The 18,917-nt window shown below is 48.7% G+C and overlaps 1 protein-coding gene across 1 annotated transcript; it reads left to right on the top strand.

The window, feature by feature from the left end:
* Window positions 1–328: 328 nt before the first annotated feature.
* LOC144491059 (E3 ubiquitin-protein ligase LRSAM1-like) lies at window positions 329–18,401 on the top strand (the record flags this gene model as incomplete). Its single annotated transcript, XM_078208737.1, has 6 exons — window positions 329–451; window positions 2,772–2,911; window positions 9,278–9,322; window positions 11,522–11,592; window positions 16,020–16,119; window positions 18,314–18,401. Coding segments are annotated over 6 exons (567 nt in total), but the record flags the coding sequence as incomplete, so codon positions are not given.
* Between the last annotated feature and the right edge of the window lie 516 nt (window positions 18,402–18,917).

Raw genomic sequence — 18,917 nt, 5'->3', positions numbered from 1 at the left:
TGGTTCAGGGAGGGAGACCTGACTGGTTTTTCCATTCCTCCAGCTGCCCTCACCCCCCTCCTCTCCCCTATTTGCAGGAGCTATTTGACCACCCTGACCCAGTGCTCCAGAATGAGCCCGATCCCGCACCCTCCCTGGTTGGTACAGCCCAGCCCATTGAGGGAAACTGGCGGGGTAAGAGTTACCCCCACGTCATTCCTCCCCAGCCAGATGCCATGTGCCCATCATTGTGGGCACGGTGCTCATGCTGCTGTGGTGCCACATGCCAAGGGAGACCTGGCACAGGATTGTGATGCTATACCTCACCCCACTGTCTCTCCTATCTCAGGAACAGAAGCAGCAGGAGAAGCTAGATTTTGAGAAGCGGCTGAATGCGGAGCAGCGAGAGAGGACGCAGCTCATCATACAGAACAACAGTCAAAAGGAGCAAGTGCTGATGTCGGTGAAGCAGGTAACGAGACAGGGGACAGGGTCACTGCTTGTGTTAAAATATAACTCGTGGCAATTTGTACCTTTGCACAGGTTCCTGAGGATGGATGCTGGCAGTGTCGGTTGCATTTCTGTTCTGGGGGCAGACCAGGTGCATCCTGGTCCTGTTCAGCTTCCCTCAGTTGAATTGCTCCTTTGTCCGTGGGCTCTTGGTTACAGGAATCTACAAATCTCACCTGTTTCTGAATGATTTTGTGCATCTCTTTGAGACTCGCTGCCTCCCTGTGGTAGTCGGCAGTCTGTAATCATCAATATATTAGAGAGTTGTTGCTGACATCTCGCGTTGATGTCTGTGCCACCCAGATAATAGAGTCTGGACTTTAATTTGGCTGTGACAAATTGAAAAATATTTTAGTATTTTTCCAGGGCCAAGGGATGTCACCGGAAATGACAGTACAGGAGGCGGCCCTTCAGCCCATTATGCCCGTGCCAGTTCTTTGAAAGAACTACCCAATTAATTCCAGTCCCATTCTTTCTCCTAGCCCTACAAACCTATCACTTAAATATATATCCAGTTCCCTTTGGGAAGTTGCTACTGATTTTGTTTTCACCATCCATGGTGGCACAGTGGTTAGCACTGCCGCCTCACAACTCCGGGGACCCAAGTTCAACTTGGGTCACTGTCTGTGCAGAGTCTGCACGTTCTCCCCGTGTCTGTGTGGGTTTCCTCCGGGTGCTTGGGTTTCCCTCCACAGTCTGAAGGACGTGCTGGTTAGGTGCATTGGCTATACTAAATTCTCCCTCAGTGTACCCGAACAGGCGCCGGAGTGTGGCAACTAGGGGATTTTCACAGTACCTTCATTGCAGTGTTAATGTAAGCCTACTTGCAACACTAATGGACATAAAACATTCTTTAACACACTGCTTCCAGATCAGCATAGCCCACTCTGTAAAAGCCCTCCTCTTCATCTCCCCTCTGGCCCTTTAGCCACTGATCTTAAACCTGTCCCTCCCCCCGGTGACCCTCCTGCACAATTACATCTTGAACTGAAGTAAATTGTTAGGTCACAAAATTCATTTAATTCAAGACCAGCAATGCTGAAAAATTACAAATGAGTGTTTGGAAGTTAATTAAAAAGTGATTGTTGGTCAGGGAAGCGGGAGAACTCCCTGCTCATTATGTAGTGCCGTAGGATTCAACAGTAGAAAAGCAGCAAGGAAATGTGCAATGAGTGTAGTGGATCATCAGAGAAATCATAGAATTCTACAGTACAGAAGGAGGCCATTTGGCCCATCGAGTCTGCACTGACAACAATCCCACCCAGGCCTGTCCCCATAACCCCATGTATTTTTCCTGCCAATCCTCCTGACACTAAGGGGCAATTTAGCATGGCCAGTGCACCTAACCTCAGCATCTTAGGACTGTGGAAGGAAACCGGAGCCCCCTGAGGAAACCCACGCAGATACGGGGAGAACTTGCAAACTCCACACAGACAGTCACACAAGGCCAGAATCGAACCCGAGTCCCTGGCGCTGTGAGCCCTAATGGTCGCAAAAATTTAAAAGGTTTGACAAACTTTCCTTAAGTGAGTCCTTGGAGAGCATGCAGATTAAAGTTAGTGGGTGGCTATTCTCGTGTTTAACTGTTCTTGGAGAAAATAAATAAGAGAAGGAAGTTGGGGGGGTAGGGGGGGGTGGTGGGTGCAGTTGGGGGGGGGGGGCTGCAGTTGGGGCTGTTGGTTTGAGCTTGGTCACTTTTGGGTTTGATGTACTGTTTAGAAATATTTAATTGTTCATTCAATGTTTGATAGAGCCGTGTCAGCTTGTGGGCTTTTCTCTAGTTCTGGAGACTGTGTGAGTCTCCAATGTGAATCACTGGGGGATGCTGGGTATCTTATGGGTAGTTGCTTGTACTTAGTCATGGCCTTTGTCCCTTCCAATATGGAGCACTTGACCAGTTTCCTTGGCAGCATCAGGCAGGGCAAAGTGGACCTCCCAGGAGCTGATAGCTGAGTGTTTATTGCAATGGATCAGGTGAGAAGCTTCGCCTTTGATACACTCAAAAAATGTCACGGACAGCAGAGTTCCCGATGTTTATCACATGCAGGAGATGCTGGTGTTGGAGTGAATCTGATTCGGCCCCATTAGTTGGAATTCCTCCACCTCTCTCAGCCACTCGCTGGGATTTTGCTCCTGGTTTTCTTGGCGGCTGGTTTCTACTCACTCTGCATCATCACCTTTACTTTCAGAACTAAAGTACTGACCCCCTCTTCCTGTCCCACGCTTTTCTTTGTTTTGTGTCCTGTTTTTTCTGTGCCTGACCCTCATCCCGTGTCCCGCAGGAGCAGGGGAAGCTGGATCGGGGTCTCCGAGACCAGCAGCGACATCTGGAGGCGGAGCGTCAGCGGCTGCAGGAGGAGCTGAAGCGAGGGGAGCGCGGAGCCACGAACCTTATCCACAACCTTCTGGAGGACAGTGAGAGGTGAGGGGGGGGAAGGGGGAGTGAAATTGCAGTCTGCCCACTTTGACCCGTGCCGATGCAGGGTAAGTGCTGTACCTGCTGACCAATGGCTGCTGCTCCGGATTATGTGAGGATACAGTCAGAACGGTGATACAGTGACCCAGTGCGTACTGCGTCCTCCTGCCAATATCCAATGTGACTGAGGCTGAGACATCTTCACCTTTTTAAAGAAAGAAGCTAACTCTAGAAGTGTTAATTCTGTTCGTGTGAGTGAGGTTGTTTGGTGCTAGGAAGTGTTAGTGCGAGTGAGGTTGTTTGGTGCTAGGAGGTGATCACTGGGTGAATACTTCCTTTCCTAAAAGGTCACCATTAAAAATGTGACAAAATAGCAGATTGACCAGTATCTTGCAGAGGTGAGAAATCATATTGAAGTTTGTTGTTCCCAGTGTGAATGCCAGCCCCCAGTTGAGTTCTTCCTCTGGTTTCACGTGCCAGTGGACCTGACTGGTTGTCAAGGGGCTTTGATTAAAAAAATTTAACACTCACTTGAATCCTTTTTTCCCCACCATTTTGTTGTCTTTGATGCTTCGAGAGAACCCTGTTGCTTTTCTTTGAAAGAGTGCCTTGGGATCTTTTACATCCGCCTGAGAGTTTAAACACCTGATCTGGAAGATGGCACTTCTGGCAGTGTAGCACTCTCTCCGTGCTGCTCTGAATTGCCCACTTGGACTGTGAGCATCTGCCATTTTAATTGGCCCACCGTTAGTGTCCTCAGCTGCCTGGGCCCTAAACTCTGGAATTCCCTCCCTAAACCTCTCCGCCTGTCTACCTTGTTTTCTTCCATCAAGATGCTCCTTAAAACCTACATCTTTGACCAAACATTTTTGTCCTCTGCCCTAATATTTTCTGCCCGTGTCAAATTTTGCTTTACAGCAGTCCTGAGGAGCACCTTGGAAAGTTTTTTATTTTGTCAGGTTGCTGCGGACTCGGGCTTCTGGGGTGGGATTTGAACCCACAACCATTTGATTCAGAAGTCAGGTTTACCACTGAACCATGGGTCATCATCTACACCTTTGCAAGTAATCACTGACTTGGGCAATCACGAGATGGCTTCAGCACAGTGGTTAGCACTGCTGCCTCACAGCACCAGGGACCTGGGTTCAATTCCGGCCTCGGGTCACTGTGTGGAGTCGGCACATTCTCCCCATGTCTGTGTGGTTTTCTTCCGGGTGCTCCAGTTTCCTCCCCCACTCCAAAGATGTGCAGGTTAGGTTGATTGGCCATGCTAAATTGCCCCGTCGTGTCAGGGGGATTGGCAGGCTAAGTACGTGGGGCTATGGGGATGGGGGTTGGGTGGGATTGTGGCCGGTGCAGACTCAATGGGCTGAATGGCCTCCTTCTGCACTGTAGTGATCCTATGGCCAAGTTGGAGCTTGTCACAGAGTCGGAGGTTCCAGGAGACTCAGAAAATGCAGAGTGATCCAATTGGAAGGGAACAGGTTAATCTGCCACTCGCTGGCCAATTATGAGGATTGTGGGGCCATTAATTATAGGGATCCTCGCTCCTCATTCAAACCTCCCTATGTTGAATATACAAATCCAGATTGAGTGGCCATTGCTGGTCTTTAAAGCTGGGCTTGCTGCAGCCTATGGCCTGTAGGTAATCGCCCATGCATAGCCCAACATTCAGATTGTGAGAGACAGTCCATAAAGGGTCAGGTCTAAGTGTGCAGAGTCTATTTGAATCCAGTACTGATAAACCATTCTGGTCATAGCTCAAGTTAATAGGAGTGAAATTCCTGCTGATAAGAGGCTCCCTTCTCCTGTTAATAACCCTGGCTGCTCATTCCCGGAATGTATTTTGCTGTCTAAGCTCAGTGAAGCCTGTCAAACTGTATTGTTTTAGTGTAGTGACATTTGAATTTGCTCACTAGATTATCTTGAACTTATTTCACTCTTCAAAATAGAGTTGTTTTCCTTGATGTGGGTTTGTACCCACACTGGGGGCTATTCTCCGACCCATTGGCACAAATCGCTGTGAGATTCTCCCCACCCTCAGCCTGCAACGTAATCTGCTTAGCAAATTTAAACCTTCATTAACGTATTCAGTTTTGGCTTTTAAACCAAATTTCTCCCTTCAATTCTCCCACCCACCAGCACGATGTGAAGCCATTGGGAATCACTGGTGGTCTCCACGAACACAAACCCCAGACGTGATGGCCGCGCTGGGGGAGGAGGTTCAGAGGTCATTGTAGCCCTCGGGTGGTCAGGGACATGACTGGATGGTGCACCCATGCCACCCTGGCAGTGCCAGGCTGGCACTGCCAATGGGTGGGGCCTGGAGTGGGCGGGGCCGATAGGTGAGCACATAGCGGAGGTTTGCACAGGTTGTGGGGTGGGGGGGCTGGCCTTTGATGCCGGCGTTGGGGTTGGGGAGGCTGGGTGGTCTTGATGATGGGGGAAGCAGGGGGCGATTGAAGGTTAATCTGAGATTGGGGTGCCCGATCTCTGAGGAACAGGCTTTGCTGGCGTCTTAAGGCCCCACCTCTCTTGATCATGGTGCAAATCATGCCCCCTCCAAAAATTGACCAAGTGGGGGAGGGTTGCGACAGGGATCGCACCGACCGACCTGCGGGGATGACACTTTGTCAGTTTTTTGGAGAATTGCTCCCATCACTGCAATGTAGCCGTCAGGTAAAAGCACAATAATGAGAGGCTGTTGGAATATCAGCCTTTATAACGAGGGGACTGGAATCTAAAGGGGCAGAAGTTTTGCTGCAATTAAACCAAGCCCTTGCTAGGCCACATCTGGAATTCAGCTCACACCACCTTTCCTGGGAAGGAGCACAACATAGATTCACCAGAAAGTTCCCAAAGCTCCAGGGCCGATGACGGGAGCTCAGCTAATAGGCCAAATCTTCCAGCCTCCAGATTGATGGAGACTGGACTTTACGATCGAAGATGGCGCAGCAGAACTCTGCGGAAGTCCTGATGCAGAGACTCCTGTGGAAATTGTCAGGGAAGCTTCAGTCCCCTGCTCCCAGGGACCCCCCACAAAAGCCTCTGACTCCGAACTAGAATCAGAGACTTTGGACAGTTCCGCAGTATTTAATTGGATAGTTATCCAGAAAATGTTAGACAGAAAAATCTACCCACGCAACTGACACACCCCGTCCTTCACCTACTGACCCACCTCTGTACCCACTTACCCACCTCCCCCATCTCCCCATTCGCTTACCATTTAAACCGGAACTTTAAACTCCGCATACAGCAGTCAGACCTGTAAAAATGGGGACGTGTTCCGTCTACTCTCCTGATCCTGTCCCATTTGATAGAATTCCCTGATGGATGTTGTGCTGCGCATTTTTTTGAAAGCCGGGCTTGCAAGACCTTGGTAGAAACATGCAGTGGCATCGAGTTGGGAGAATTTGAGTGCAGAGATATTCCGCTGGGAGATTCAGGCCATTCATTTTAGTGATATTGGTCGGGACAGCGGGGAGAACTCCATCAGCTCTTCCTGGAACCCCTCCCATCCACCCGAGAGAGCACACAGGCCCTCAGTTTGACATCTCATTCAAATGACGGCACCTCCAGCACTGCAGCACTCCCTCAGAACTGCGCTGCAGTGTCAAAAATATTACCTTTATATAGCACATTTAAGATGGTAAAACATTCCAAGGTGCTTAACAAAAGCAATATCACGAGAAACACTTCTGACACCGTGCAACAGAAGAACAAATCAGATAACTAAAAACTTGATGACATGGTTAGGTTTACGAAGCATTCTAAAAGAGGAGGCTGTATTGGTTAGGAAGTTCCAGAGCTCAGGGTCCAACTAAGCACACACTCACCAATAGTTGAGTGATTAAAATCAGAAATGCACCCAAGGCCAGAATCGGAGGAGCCCAGAGACCTTGGAGGAGGCTACGGAGATAGTGAGGAGTAAGGCCAAGGAGGGATTTGAGGCATTGTCAGATGGAAGGTGCAAGTAGGTACTCTTGATGCTGTGGATATGTGGTCAGCAACTAATTTTAAATTAAACACAATGTTTGCGAACACTCTTGCTCAACTTAATACAATTGCCAGGGTGGAAATGGTGAATGTGGAACCATGTTTGTGGGGGCAGGGGAATTAAACTAATGGCTTCTCTGGATTGGGACGTGAACCCACAAGCTTCTAACTTCGAGGTGAGTGTACTACCACAGCTACAACTGGCAATCCCTTTCGGACTAAACCTCTTCCTAGTGAGCTTGTCTGGTCGTTCTGATAACTTGGTGACCTCTTAACATGGCAAGGGTGAAACCATGATCAGGCAGGGGACGAGGCTAGCCCATTGTACTTGGGGTGTGCTGACACTTGCGATGGTGGTTTGCCCAGGCTAGGCGAGAATAAAGAATCAGGGCAGCCAATGAGGTTAAGCCCAGGCTTTGCCTGATGCAATGTTTCAAAGCCATCTCGGCCTTTTGACTAAGATGAAGCGTTAGATCAAACCTGGGAGGGGGTGCAATACCTCATCCTGTCAGCTTAGATCTTGTTTGTCCCTCATGTGGGGACCATGAATTGGATTCAATTTGAATTGGGTTTTTTTTGTTGGAATAAAAGTACCGAAACATACCAAGAAAAAAAATTAAAGAAAAGAGCAGGGCTGATTGAAGAGGAGAACAAATGTTACCTGGATTGGGACGTGAACCCACAAGCTTTAACTTTGAGGCGATTACAAAAAAATAGCCAGGATGAGGCCATGGTGGGATTTGAGAGAAATTGCTGCAGACAATCGCCCATTGGCATGGGCTTGATCCCTGACCCTGGCTGATTGGCATGGGCCTGACCCCTGACCCCGGCTGATTGGCATGGGCCTGACCCTGGCTGATTGGCATGGGCTTGACCCCTGACCCCGGCTGATTGGCTTGACCCCTGACCCCGGCTGATTGGCTTGACCCCCGACCCCAGCTGATTGGCTTGACCCCCGGCTGATTGGCTTGACCCCTGACCCCCGGCTGATTGGCTTGACCCCCGACCCCGGCTGATTGGCTTGACCCCCGACCCCGGCTGATTGGCTTGACCCCCGACCCCGGCTGATTGGCTTGACCCCCGACCCCGGCTGATTGGCTTGACCCCCGACCCCGGCTGATTGGCTTGACCCCCGACCCCGGCTGATTGGCTTGACCCCCGACCCCGGCTGATTGGCTTGACCCCCGACCCCGGCTGATTGGCTTGACCCCCGACCCCGGCTGATTGGCTTGACCCCCGACCCCGGCTGATTGGCTTGACCCCCGACCCCGGCTGATTGGCTTGACCCCCGACCCCGGCTGATTGGCTTGACCCCCGACCCCGGCTGATTGGCTTGACCCCCGACCCCGGCTGATTGGCTTGACCCCCGACCCCGGCTGATTGGCTTGACCCCCGACCCCGGCTGATTGGCTTGACCCCCGACCCCGGCTGATTGGCTTGACCCCCGACCCCGGCTGATTGGCTTGACCCCCGACCCCGGCTGATTGGCTTGACCCCCGACCCCGGCTGATTGGCTTGACCCCCGACCCCGGCTGATTGGCTTGACCCCCGACCCCGGCTGATTGGCTTGACCCCCGACCCCGGCTGATTGGCTTGACCCCCGACCCCGGCTGATTGGCTTGACCCCCGACCCCGGCTGATTGGCTTGACCCCCGACCCCGGCTGATTGGCTTGACCCCCGACCCCGGCTGATTGGCTTGACCTCCGACCCCGGCTGATTGGCTTGACCCCCGACCCCGGCTGATTGGCTTGACCCCCGACCCCGGCTGATTGGCTTGACCCCCGACCCCGGCTGATTGGCTTGACCCCCGACCCCGGCTGATTGGCTTGACCCCCGACCCCGGCTGATTGGCTTGACCCCCGACCCCGGCTGATTGGCTTGACCCCCGACCCCGGCTGATTGGCTTGACCCCCGACCCCGGCTGATTGGCTTGACCCCCGACCCCGGCTGATTGGCTTGACCCCCGACCCCGGCTGATTGGCTTGACCCCCGATCCCGGCTGATTGGCTTGACCCCCGACCCCGGCTGATTGGCTTGACCCCCGACCCCGGCTGATTGGCTTGACCCCCGACCCCGGCTGATTGACATGGGCTTGACCCCTGACCCCGGCTGATTGACATGGGCTTGACCCCTGACCCCGGCTGATTAGCGTGGGCTTGACCCCTGACCCCAGCTGGAACCTACTAGAGCTGACCAAAAGAGGAAATGATTTAAAAGAAGAATGTTACTCTCCACTGAGGGGAGATTTTCGAAAAATAATAAACTCGAGAGATCTGAGGGCGTAGGAGGTCTGTTTGTATCTGATAACTCTCCTTTTGGTATCATGCCTTTGATATTGTTAAAAGTTTTTTTTTACAAAATTCTTTCTCTTTCAGAAGAAAGCAGAACTCAATGCTGCTCGAATCACTGGATAAAGAGAGGTGAGGAATGAACAGCGCTCGGGCTGTGTAATCTGAAAGCCAGAGGTTCAAAAACATCATTCACTGAAAGTTCAGCTGGATCAAACAATTTTTTAAAATGCAATAGCATTTGGGGTTTCATGAACACTGGCATAGAGTTCAGAGGTAAAGAGGTGGCATGAAGCTGGCATTAGTTAGGATGCAGTCAGATTATTGTGTACTGTTGAGTTCCCCATTATATAAAATAGAACATTAAAGCCACAGAGAGTATGCAGTGTACGTTCCCCGGGGTGGCACATTGGTTAGCACTGCTGCCTCACAGCGCAGGGGACCCAGGTTCAATTCCCGCCTCAGGTCACTGGAGTTTGCACATTCTCCCCTTGGTGGCTTGGGTTTCCTCCGGGTGCTCCAGTTTCCTCCCACAATCCAAAGATGTGCGGGTTAGGTGGATTGGCCATGCTAAATTAACCCTTGGTGTCCAAAAGATGTGTAGGTTAGGGGGATTTGCAGGGTAAATGCATGGGGTTAGGGAATGCTCTTCTATCAGAGAGTCAGTGTTGACTCGATGGGTCGAATGGCCATCTCCTGCACTGTAGGATTCTATGATGCCAGGAATGGGGGAACTCTAGATTTGAAACCGTTCCATCTAGCGTGGCAAAGTGGCACAGTGGTTGGGGCGGCACGGCAGCACTGTGGTTAGCATTGCTGCCTCACAGCGCCAGGAACCCGGGTTCAATTCCAGCCTTGGATCACTGTCTGTGCGGAGTTTGCACGTTCTCCTCGTGTCTGCGTGGGTTTCCTCTGGGTGCTCCGGTTTCCTTCCACAGTCCAAAGACATGCAGGTTAAGTTGATTGGCCATGCTCCTTTGTGTCAGGGGGATTAGCAAGGTAAATGTGTGGGGTTACGGGAATAGGGCCTGGGTGGGATTGTGGTTGGTGCAGACTCGATGGGCCGAATGGCCTCCTTCTGTACTGTAGGGATTCTATGGATTCTAAAATGTTTTAAAATTCCCAAGAGTTTTGATTGGGGAGTAGGTAAGAGCTTCGTTCTTGAAGGAGTCGGTGACAAAGGGGCATCCTTTTAAAATACTCAAAGAATAAAGATAGAGACGAGGAGGAATTTCTTTGTGTCAAGGATGGTTGGAGAATGAGTTGCTACATGGGGTACGGGGTATATGGGTAACATGGATAAATAATTGAAGCAAAAAGACACAAGGGAAAAGACAGGGCAGTGATATTAGCAAAGAGCTGACACAGAAATGATGGGCCCTCTATTATAATCATAGGCCTGAATTAATTTTTTCAGCATGTTATGTGTGTTAAAAGCAGTGTTATCCATCGGGAGTGCCACAGTGATTAATTGGAGCCCCTTCAGCTCCTGAACTGGAGCTCAGATCCTGTCCCGACTCTTCAGTCTACATGGTTTCAAACTCGTCTGAAGAGAAGCTATTGTACACACAACTTTACTCAGGGTCCTAACTGTATCTCTACTGATGTTAATCCAGCTCCCTCGCGCTGTCACTCAGTAACCCCTCACTCTAACACCCCATGCTATATTATTTGTGGTTCATAAGTTCATAAGATATAGGAGCAGAATTAGGCCATTCGGCTCACCGAGTCCGCTCCGCCATTTGATCATGGCTGATGTGCTCCTCGTCCCCATTTTCCTGCCTTCTCCCCATAACCCTTCAACCCATTACCAATTAAAAATCTGTCTAACTCCTCCTCAAATTTACTCACTATCCCTGCACCCAGCACTTTGGGTTAGCGAATTCCACAGAATCACAACCCTTTGGGAGAAGTCGTTTCTCCTCAACTGTTTTAAATTTGCTACCCCTTATCCTAAGACTATGACCTTATCTGAGAATGCCCCACCAGTGGAAGCAACTGTTCCACATCTACCTTATCCATACCTTTTAATCATCTTGTATATCTCCATTTGATCTCCCTTTTCACCACCCTAACTGCTGTTAATCCAGCTCTGTGATATTAGGCTCTGTATTGCCGTGTGGAACTGTCTGTCCCAGCGTGTGACAGTGTCTCTGCTCCCCAGGGTCAAGTCTGGTACTGCTGTCACAATCAGGAAGGGTTTATTTTATTACCCATTGATAAAATCTTTGAAAACAGAGAATAACGGAATTTTAACAGTGTTTGCCTAGTCAGCTGGAACTGTCGGTCTTTGGGGTGTTATAAACGTTTCTTCCTGTAATCTCCTAACAGGCTGAGGATGGATCAGCTGATGGCAATTTCACAGGAGGAGAACGAGAGGCTGCGAAAGAGAGAGGTGGCAGGTCAGTCATACACACTTTAACCTCTGACCCTGACAATTTCTCTGATTGCTTTAGGATTGCTGAATTGTGTGTGTGTGTGATTAAATGGCGTGGATCTGTTGTGAGCACTCCTAGTTCCAGCCCGTCAAGTGTTGAGTCACAAGGCAGAGCAGAAGCAGGCAGCTGACCATTGTGTCTTTGTACAAGGAAAGGCTTTCCTCCCATCTGCATCGGCAGAGAGTCCCACTCCAGAGATTTGAGTACGTCCACAAGGTCGGCACACCAGTGCAGGACTGAGGGAGTGCTGCACGGTCAGGGATACAGACTCTCGGATGAGATGCTAAACAAAGGCTTTGTCTGGTCCTTCAGAGGGGATGTACAGGATCTCAAGAAGAGGAGAGGAGTTCTTTCCTGTGCAGCTCCACCACCCTCGATACCCTGGTCAATATTTATCCCTCAACCAGGGTCACTATAAAATCAATTATATGGTCATTATTACATTACTGTTTATGTAAGCTTACTGTGTATAAATTGGTGGCTGTGTTTCCTACATTACCATGGTGACTCCGTGTCAAAAATATGTTTTGAATATGTTGGCTGGAAAATGCTTTACTTAGGTTTACTTAGTGCTTTTTACAACTTCAGGATGTCCCAAAGTGTCTTACAGCCAATGACTGTCTGTGTGAAGGGATCTGGGTTCAATTCCAGCCTCGGGTCACTGTCTGTGTGGAGTTTGCACGTTCTCCCCGTGTCTGCGTGGGTTTCCTCTGGGTGCTCCGGTTTCTTCCCACACTCCAAAGGTGTGCAGGTTAGACTGATTGGCCATGCTAAATTGACCCTTAGTGTTGGGGGATTAGCTGGGTAAATACATAGGGTTACAGGGATCAGGGTTGGGTGGGATTGTTGTCAGTGCAGGCTCGATGGACTGAATGGCCTCCTTCTGCACTTCTGGGATTCTATGAATTGTAGTCACACAGTTTAACAGCACCTCTGACGGTGCAGCACTCCCTCAGTAGTGCACTGGAGTGTCAGCCTAGACTTTGTGCTCAAGTTTTGGGTGTGGGATTTGAATGCACAATCTTCTAACTCCAAGGTGAAGGTGCTGCTACATAAATGCAGGCCTTTTAATTGAAGCAACAGTGACTATGTGGAGAGCTAGTGCTCCCCAGTGTGCCATCATGCCTGCTGACCATCATCCTAGTACCAAAGAAAAGCCAGGCAGCGTGCCTTAATGACTATCATCTGGGGGCTCTGACATCCATCAATATGAAGTGCTTCAAAAGTTTAGACATGGCACGAATCAATTCCAGCCTCCCAGATTGTCCGGATTCACTACAGTTTGCCTATCGCCACAACAGTCCACAGCAGGTGCCATCTCCCTGGCCCTACACTCAACCCTGTTAACAGTAGGGCGTTGGGGGAGAATTATAGAACAAAGAGATCTAGGGGTACAGGTTCTTAGCTCCTTGAAAGTGGAGTCACACGTGGACAGAGCGGTGAAGAAGGAATTTTGCATGCTTGGTTTCATTGGTCAGAACATTGAATACAGGAGTTGGGATGTCTTGTTGAAGTTGTACAAGACATTGGTAAGGCCACACTTGGAATAATGTGTACAGTTCTGATCACTATTATAGAAAGGATATTATTAAACTAGAAAGAGTGCAGAAAAGATTTACTAGGATGCTTCCGGGACTTGATGGTTTGAGTTATAAGGAGAGGCTGGATAGACTGGGACTTTTTTCTCTGGCACATAGGAGGCTTAGGGCTGATCTTATAGAGGTCTAGAAAATAATGAGGGGCACAGATCAGCTAGATAGTCGATATCTTTTCCCAAAGGAAGGGGAGTCTAAAACTAGAGGGCATAGTTTTAAGGTGAGAAGGGAGAGATTCAAAAGGGTTGAGAGGGGCAATTTTTTCACACACAGGATGGTGAGTGTCTGGAACAAGCTGCCAGAGGTAGTAGAGGCGGGTACAATTTTGTCTTTTAAAAAGCGTTTAGACAGTTACATGGGTAAGATGGCTATAGAGGGATATGGGCCAAACACGGGCAATTGAGATTAGCTTAGGGGTTTAAAAAAAGGGGCAGCATGGACAAGTTGGGCCGAAGGGCCTATTTCCATGCTGTAAATCTCTATGACTCTATGACCTGGATAACAAAGACGCCTATGTCAGACTCCTATTTATTGACTACAGCTCAGCCTTCAACGCTATTATTCCCACAAAATTTATCTCCAAACTCAGTGGCCTGGGGCTCAGATCCTCCCTTTATGACTAGATCCTAGAGTTCCTAACCTACAGACAGCAATCGGTAAGGATAGGCAACAACACCTCCTCCACAATCATCCTCAACACCGGTGCTCCACAAGGCTGTGTTCTCAGCCCCCTTACTCTACTCCTTATACACCTATGACTCTGTGGCCAAATTCCCCTCCAATTCGATTTTCAAGTTTGCTGATGACATCACCGTAGTGGGTCGGATCTCAAACAATGATGAGACAGAGTACAGGAAAGAGAGAATAAGGTGAACTGGTATGACGACAATAATCTCTTCCTCAATGTCAGCAAAATGAAGGAGATTGTTATCGACCTCAGGAAGAATAGTGGAGGACATGTCTACGCTAATGGCGATGTAGTGAAAATGGTCGAGAGCTTCAAGTTTCTAGGAGTCCAGATCACCAACAACCTGTCCTAGTCCCTCCACACTGACGCTATAGTTAAGAAAGCCCACCAACGGAACTACTTTCTCAGGAGGCCAAGGAAATTTGTCCTGTCTGCTACGACTCTCACCAACTTTTACAGATGCACTATAGAAAACATTCTTTCTGGTTGTATCACAGCTTGCTGTGGCTCAGTCCATCACTCAAACCAGTACATAATAAATCGTGTTCCTTTTTTTCGAGATGCTCTGTAAATGTTTCAGTTGCATGATCCTACCATCCCACTGCCTGGCAGGGAAAGCAGGACGTGAAGTGCCATCATCCTGGCACCAGCCTGGTGTAATGAACACCAGACACTGACCTTAATTTTAGATCAAAGTCCAAGATCCAGAGGAAGAAAAATGGAACAGCACAAAACCAGAGATCATGTATTTGAAGAGGAGAGCCATTGTAGAGACGGTGTCCCAGGGAGAAGTCAGGCACAGGGTCTCAAACCAGGGAGTGGGGTCAGAATCCAGTACTGGGTAAGGGACAAGGACAAAGATCAGAAATCGGTCCCATGAAGTAAAGTTGTGAAAAAGGAGCAGAATGCAGTAGGCTCTGAATTAGAGAGAGAGGGCTCAGGGGAATGGACTTGAGAAAGTGGGCTTGAGAGAAACCTGAAGGTCTGAAAGGGCAGTCGAAGGTTGGTGATTCTATGCTGTGGACTGTAAGGTCAAAGGCATCAGTTTGGAGCAGTGGTGTTCTGCTTCACACAGCTGAGAATCTGAAAATGTACTTGGAAGGTGAAGTTTGAGTGTATACAGAGATCCAGGGAAATGGAATATCAGAAGGTGAGATTGAAACCCTGGTGGCAGATCCTTGTTGGCGCTGTCTGAGCTGGAGCATTGTTTGGAGAGAATTCCAAGACAAGTTCTTCAAACGTGGTACAAATACGATTGGAAACCGTTGTGAGTGAGATGTGTGACAAGTTTCTGGGTGGGTTGTTGAGAAATCCATAGAATCTGCTTTGGTTGCATTTGTCATCTACTTTAGAGTGTGGTGTATCTGTCCACTGTTTGCCTGTTAGTTCACATATAGTGTGTACTGACCTTGAATATTAGAGTACAGATAGATATAGCAAGTTGTTTTATCCTTCCGAATTTGTGTATAGCTGTACACATATACAGCTGTACACATATACAGCTGTCATGAAGGCATAGTGAATATTTGAATCATTTTCTTGGGTTTGTATTGAGGTCTTTCCAACCTTTTTCTCTGGTATAATATGGATCATTTTTCTTGCTGAACAATAAATTCACAGACTCCTGTGAATGTGTTTAGTAACTTACCAACATAGTTTCGGAAAAAAACATTGGGATCTATTGAAGACCAATGAGGCGATGGTTGAAATGGTAGCAACACAAAGAATTCTAAAAATCCAGGAAAGGAAATGTCAGTATTTTGGTCATTTGATCAGAGCTGAAAAGCTACAGAGATCTCTTCCAGAGAGCAAAGAGCAGGGAACAGAACCAGCGGTCAGTCTAGGTATAGATGGATGTCGGATGAAAGAGCAGTTGTAGATGAGCTACAGTGGATGTGTGAGAATGGCTGAGACAGACGAGCGTGATGCAGCGTGACAGCAGATCCTATGGGAGGTGTAGCTACAAGCAGTAGCAGCAGTTTATATTTTTGGGGGTTTGGTGTATATTTTGTTTGATTAGACTCCTGTGCAGTGTCATGGAATGTTTGACTATATTGAGGGCTCTATCTAAAGTCCTCTCACTCCTTTTGTTTCCTTGTGTCTTGCAGCTGCAATGCAGGAGATGTTGTCCGAGAGCTCGATGAATAAGATCCTGCAGATGGTCTACGAGACGAGGCGACGCCAACTAGTGGACGAGGCCAGCTCCAGGTACATGAATAGCAGCAACTTCCTGTGCAGGGAATGAGAGTGTTTAGAGGGGTGTGAAGGTTGGGGGGAGCTGCATCACTATTAACCCTGAAATAAAAGGGAAATCCTCCCAGGCGACGTGTGAGATGGGTAAAGAGAGTTGTGATGGGGGGCAGGTGTGGAATGGGCCGGGGAGGTGGTGCTGGAGTAGGAAATGAGGTGGGGGGGTTCGGATGGAACTGCACGGGGGGTGGTCTGGTGCTGTGATGAGAGGGAGGCTGGACGTGTTCAGGTGGATTGTTTAGGGGATTGAGGTGTAGAATGTGGCGGGTTGAGAAACTCTGGAATCCACACATTCAATAGAGAAGGAAAGGCGATAGAGAAAAAAAAATAAAGGACAGTTGATGGCCTGTCGCCAGGAGAAGTTCCGCAGGATAAGAAAGCCAAGATCTGACAAACTACTGCAAGAGTCATTCCACTTTTGAGAACTACTGAAACAGCACTGTGGGTGTCCCTACGCCACACGGACTACAGAGGTTAAAGAAGGTAGCTCACCACCACCTTCTCAAGGGCAATTAACGATGGGTGTCCTCTGTCACTCTAATTTCCTCTTCTATCCTGCCTCTTAAATCTCTCTCTTCCCTTTTCCTTCATATCCCGTAAAAGAGGTGGCACAGTGGTTAGCACTGCTGCCTCACAAGCGCTAGGGTCCCCGGTTCAATTCCAGCCTCGGGTGACCGTGTGGTATTTGCACGTTCTCCCCGTGTCTGCTGGGTTTCCTCCGGGTGCTCCGGTTTCTCCCCACAGTCCAAAGATTTGTAGGTTAGGTGGATTGGCCATGATCAATGTATGGGGTTACAGGGATAGAGTGGAGGGGATGGTCTGGATAGGATGCTCTTTCTGAGAGTCGGTGCAGGCTTGATGGGACAGATGGCCTCTTTCTGCACTATAAAATGAATTGTTTTTGAAAAAAGATTGTTGTTCTGGGATTTAGTAAATGGTTTCCACCACTAGGTGAATTAAGAATGGGAGCATTAATATAAGATAGGCGTCAACTGATTAAATACAGAGTTTAGGAGGAATATCTTTCTATATGCAGTGGTGTGAAAATGGAACTTGCTGTCAGGTCAAGTGATTGATGTGTGTTTCAGGGGCATCTTGATGCATGTATGACAGAGAAGGGAATAGAGGGATACAGGAGGAAGGATGGAAGAGGGAATTAGAGTGACAGAGGATCCCTGTGGGTTATAAACATCAACGTAGACCAGGTTCAATAGGCTGGGATCCGGAGTAACCTTCCACTTGTGGGTGAGCCGTAAGCACAGGGTAACTAACTAACAAGGGGTAGATAGATGGTCCCTATCTCCGTAGTAATCCAGCAGGTTTAACAGAGAGTGGAGAGATACGCAGTCACGAGTTAGACCAGAACAAAAGCTCTGGTGGAAAAAAGAATGAGGGATAACATTTTGCTCCTTCAAGACATCCCTTTAGCTGTGTTCAGTGAGTTTACAGCACTGACAGACTAATCAACCCAACTGCTGGGCCCACCAGGCTACGACCCAGCAGCATTGGGAGGTGCCATTCAATGAATTAGTGTGTGGTTAATGGGCTGTTTAGTTGTTGTTTAGTTAATACAAAGAAAACTACAGCACAGGAACTGGTCCTTTGACCCTCCAAGCCTGCACCAACCATGCTGCCCAACTGAACTAAAACTCCGTACCTTCCGGGGACCATATCCCTCTATCCCCATCCTGTCCATGTATTTGTCCAGATGCCCCTTAAAAGTCACTATCGTATCTGCTTCCACTACCTCCCCCAGCAATGAGTTCCAGGCACTCACCACCCTCTGTGTAAAATATCTGCCTCGTACATCTCCTTTAAACCTTGCCCCCTCGCACCTTAAACCTATGCCCCCTAGACTCTTCCACCCTGGGAAAAAGCTTCTGACTATCCACTCTGTCCATGCCCCTCATAATCTTGTAGACTTCTATCAGGTCGCCCCTCAACCTCCGTCGTTCCAGTGAGAACAACCAAGTTTCTCCAACCTCTCCTCATAGCTGATGCCTTCCATACCAGGCAACGTCTTGGTGAATCTTTTCTGTACCCTCTCTAAAGCCTCCACATCCTGCTGGTAGTGTGGCGACCAGAATTGAACAGTATGTTAATATCTTTAGTAATAAATCTGTCACCCCGAGCTCTGCTTCTTGTTTCACAGCATGGCCGAAATGGACGGTAAACTTCAACAGATCCAGGCCTGGCAGCAGCTGGATCAGAACAAGACCATTGGGCAGATTCTCTCTGAGGTGAGTGTCCTTTGGCGTTGTGTGAGCTGCCCTCACTCCCTGTTCTGATCGTGTTGAACGGGGCTGAGGCTGTGAGCCGGGCGCTGAGGAGAAATCTATTTTACAAAGGTAATAAAAATTGAACTTGCTGGAAATAGTCAGCAGATCAGGCAGCATCTGTGGAGAGGCAATCTTTCATCAAACTAGGAGAAGTTAGAAATGTCAAGATTCAACAGAAAGGGGGAAGGGGGGGCGAGAGAATGAAAGAAAAAGTCTATTATCGGGTGGAAGACAGGAGTGATTAAATAAAAGGGTTGAATGTGTACGGCCAAAGGGAGTGATAATGGAACAAGTGAGGGAATTTTAGAAAACAAGTCTTGAGATGTGAATGGCAGAATTTAAACAGCTGCCATCTGAAAGTGAAAAACAAATCAAAACCAAAGCCAAGGAAACAAAATGGAGGCTGAGGTTACAAAGTGTAAAGTGCCTTTTTGAAAAATGACCTGCTGTCCCTAAAGTTTGAGTTGAGCTTCTTTG

Source organism: Mustelus asterias, unplaced genomic scaffold (assembly GCF_964213995.1).
Source record: "Mustelus asterias unplaced genomic scaffold, sMusAst1.hap1.1 HAP1_SCAFFOLD_4338, whole genome shotgun sequence".
NCBI lineage: Eukaryota > Metazoa > Chordata > Chondrichthyes > Carcharhiniformes > Triakidae > Mustelus > Mustelus asterias.
The sequence above is the reverse complement of the archived record's forward strand: the minus strand, read 5'-3'. Positions and strand labels throughout refer to the sequence as shown.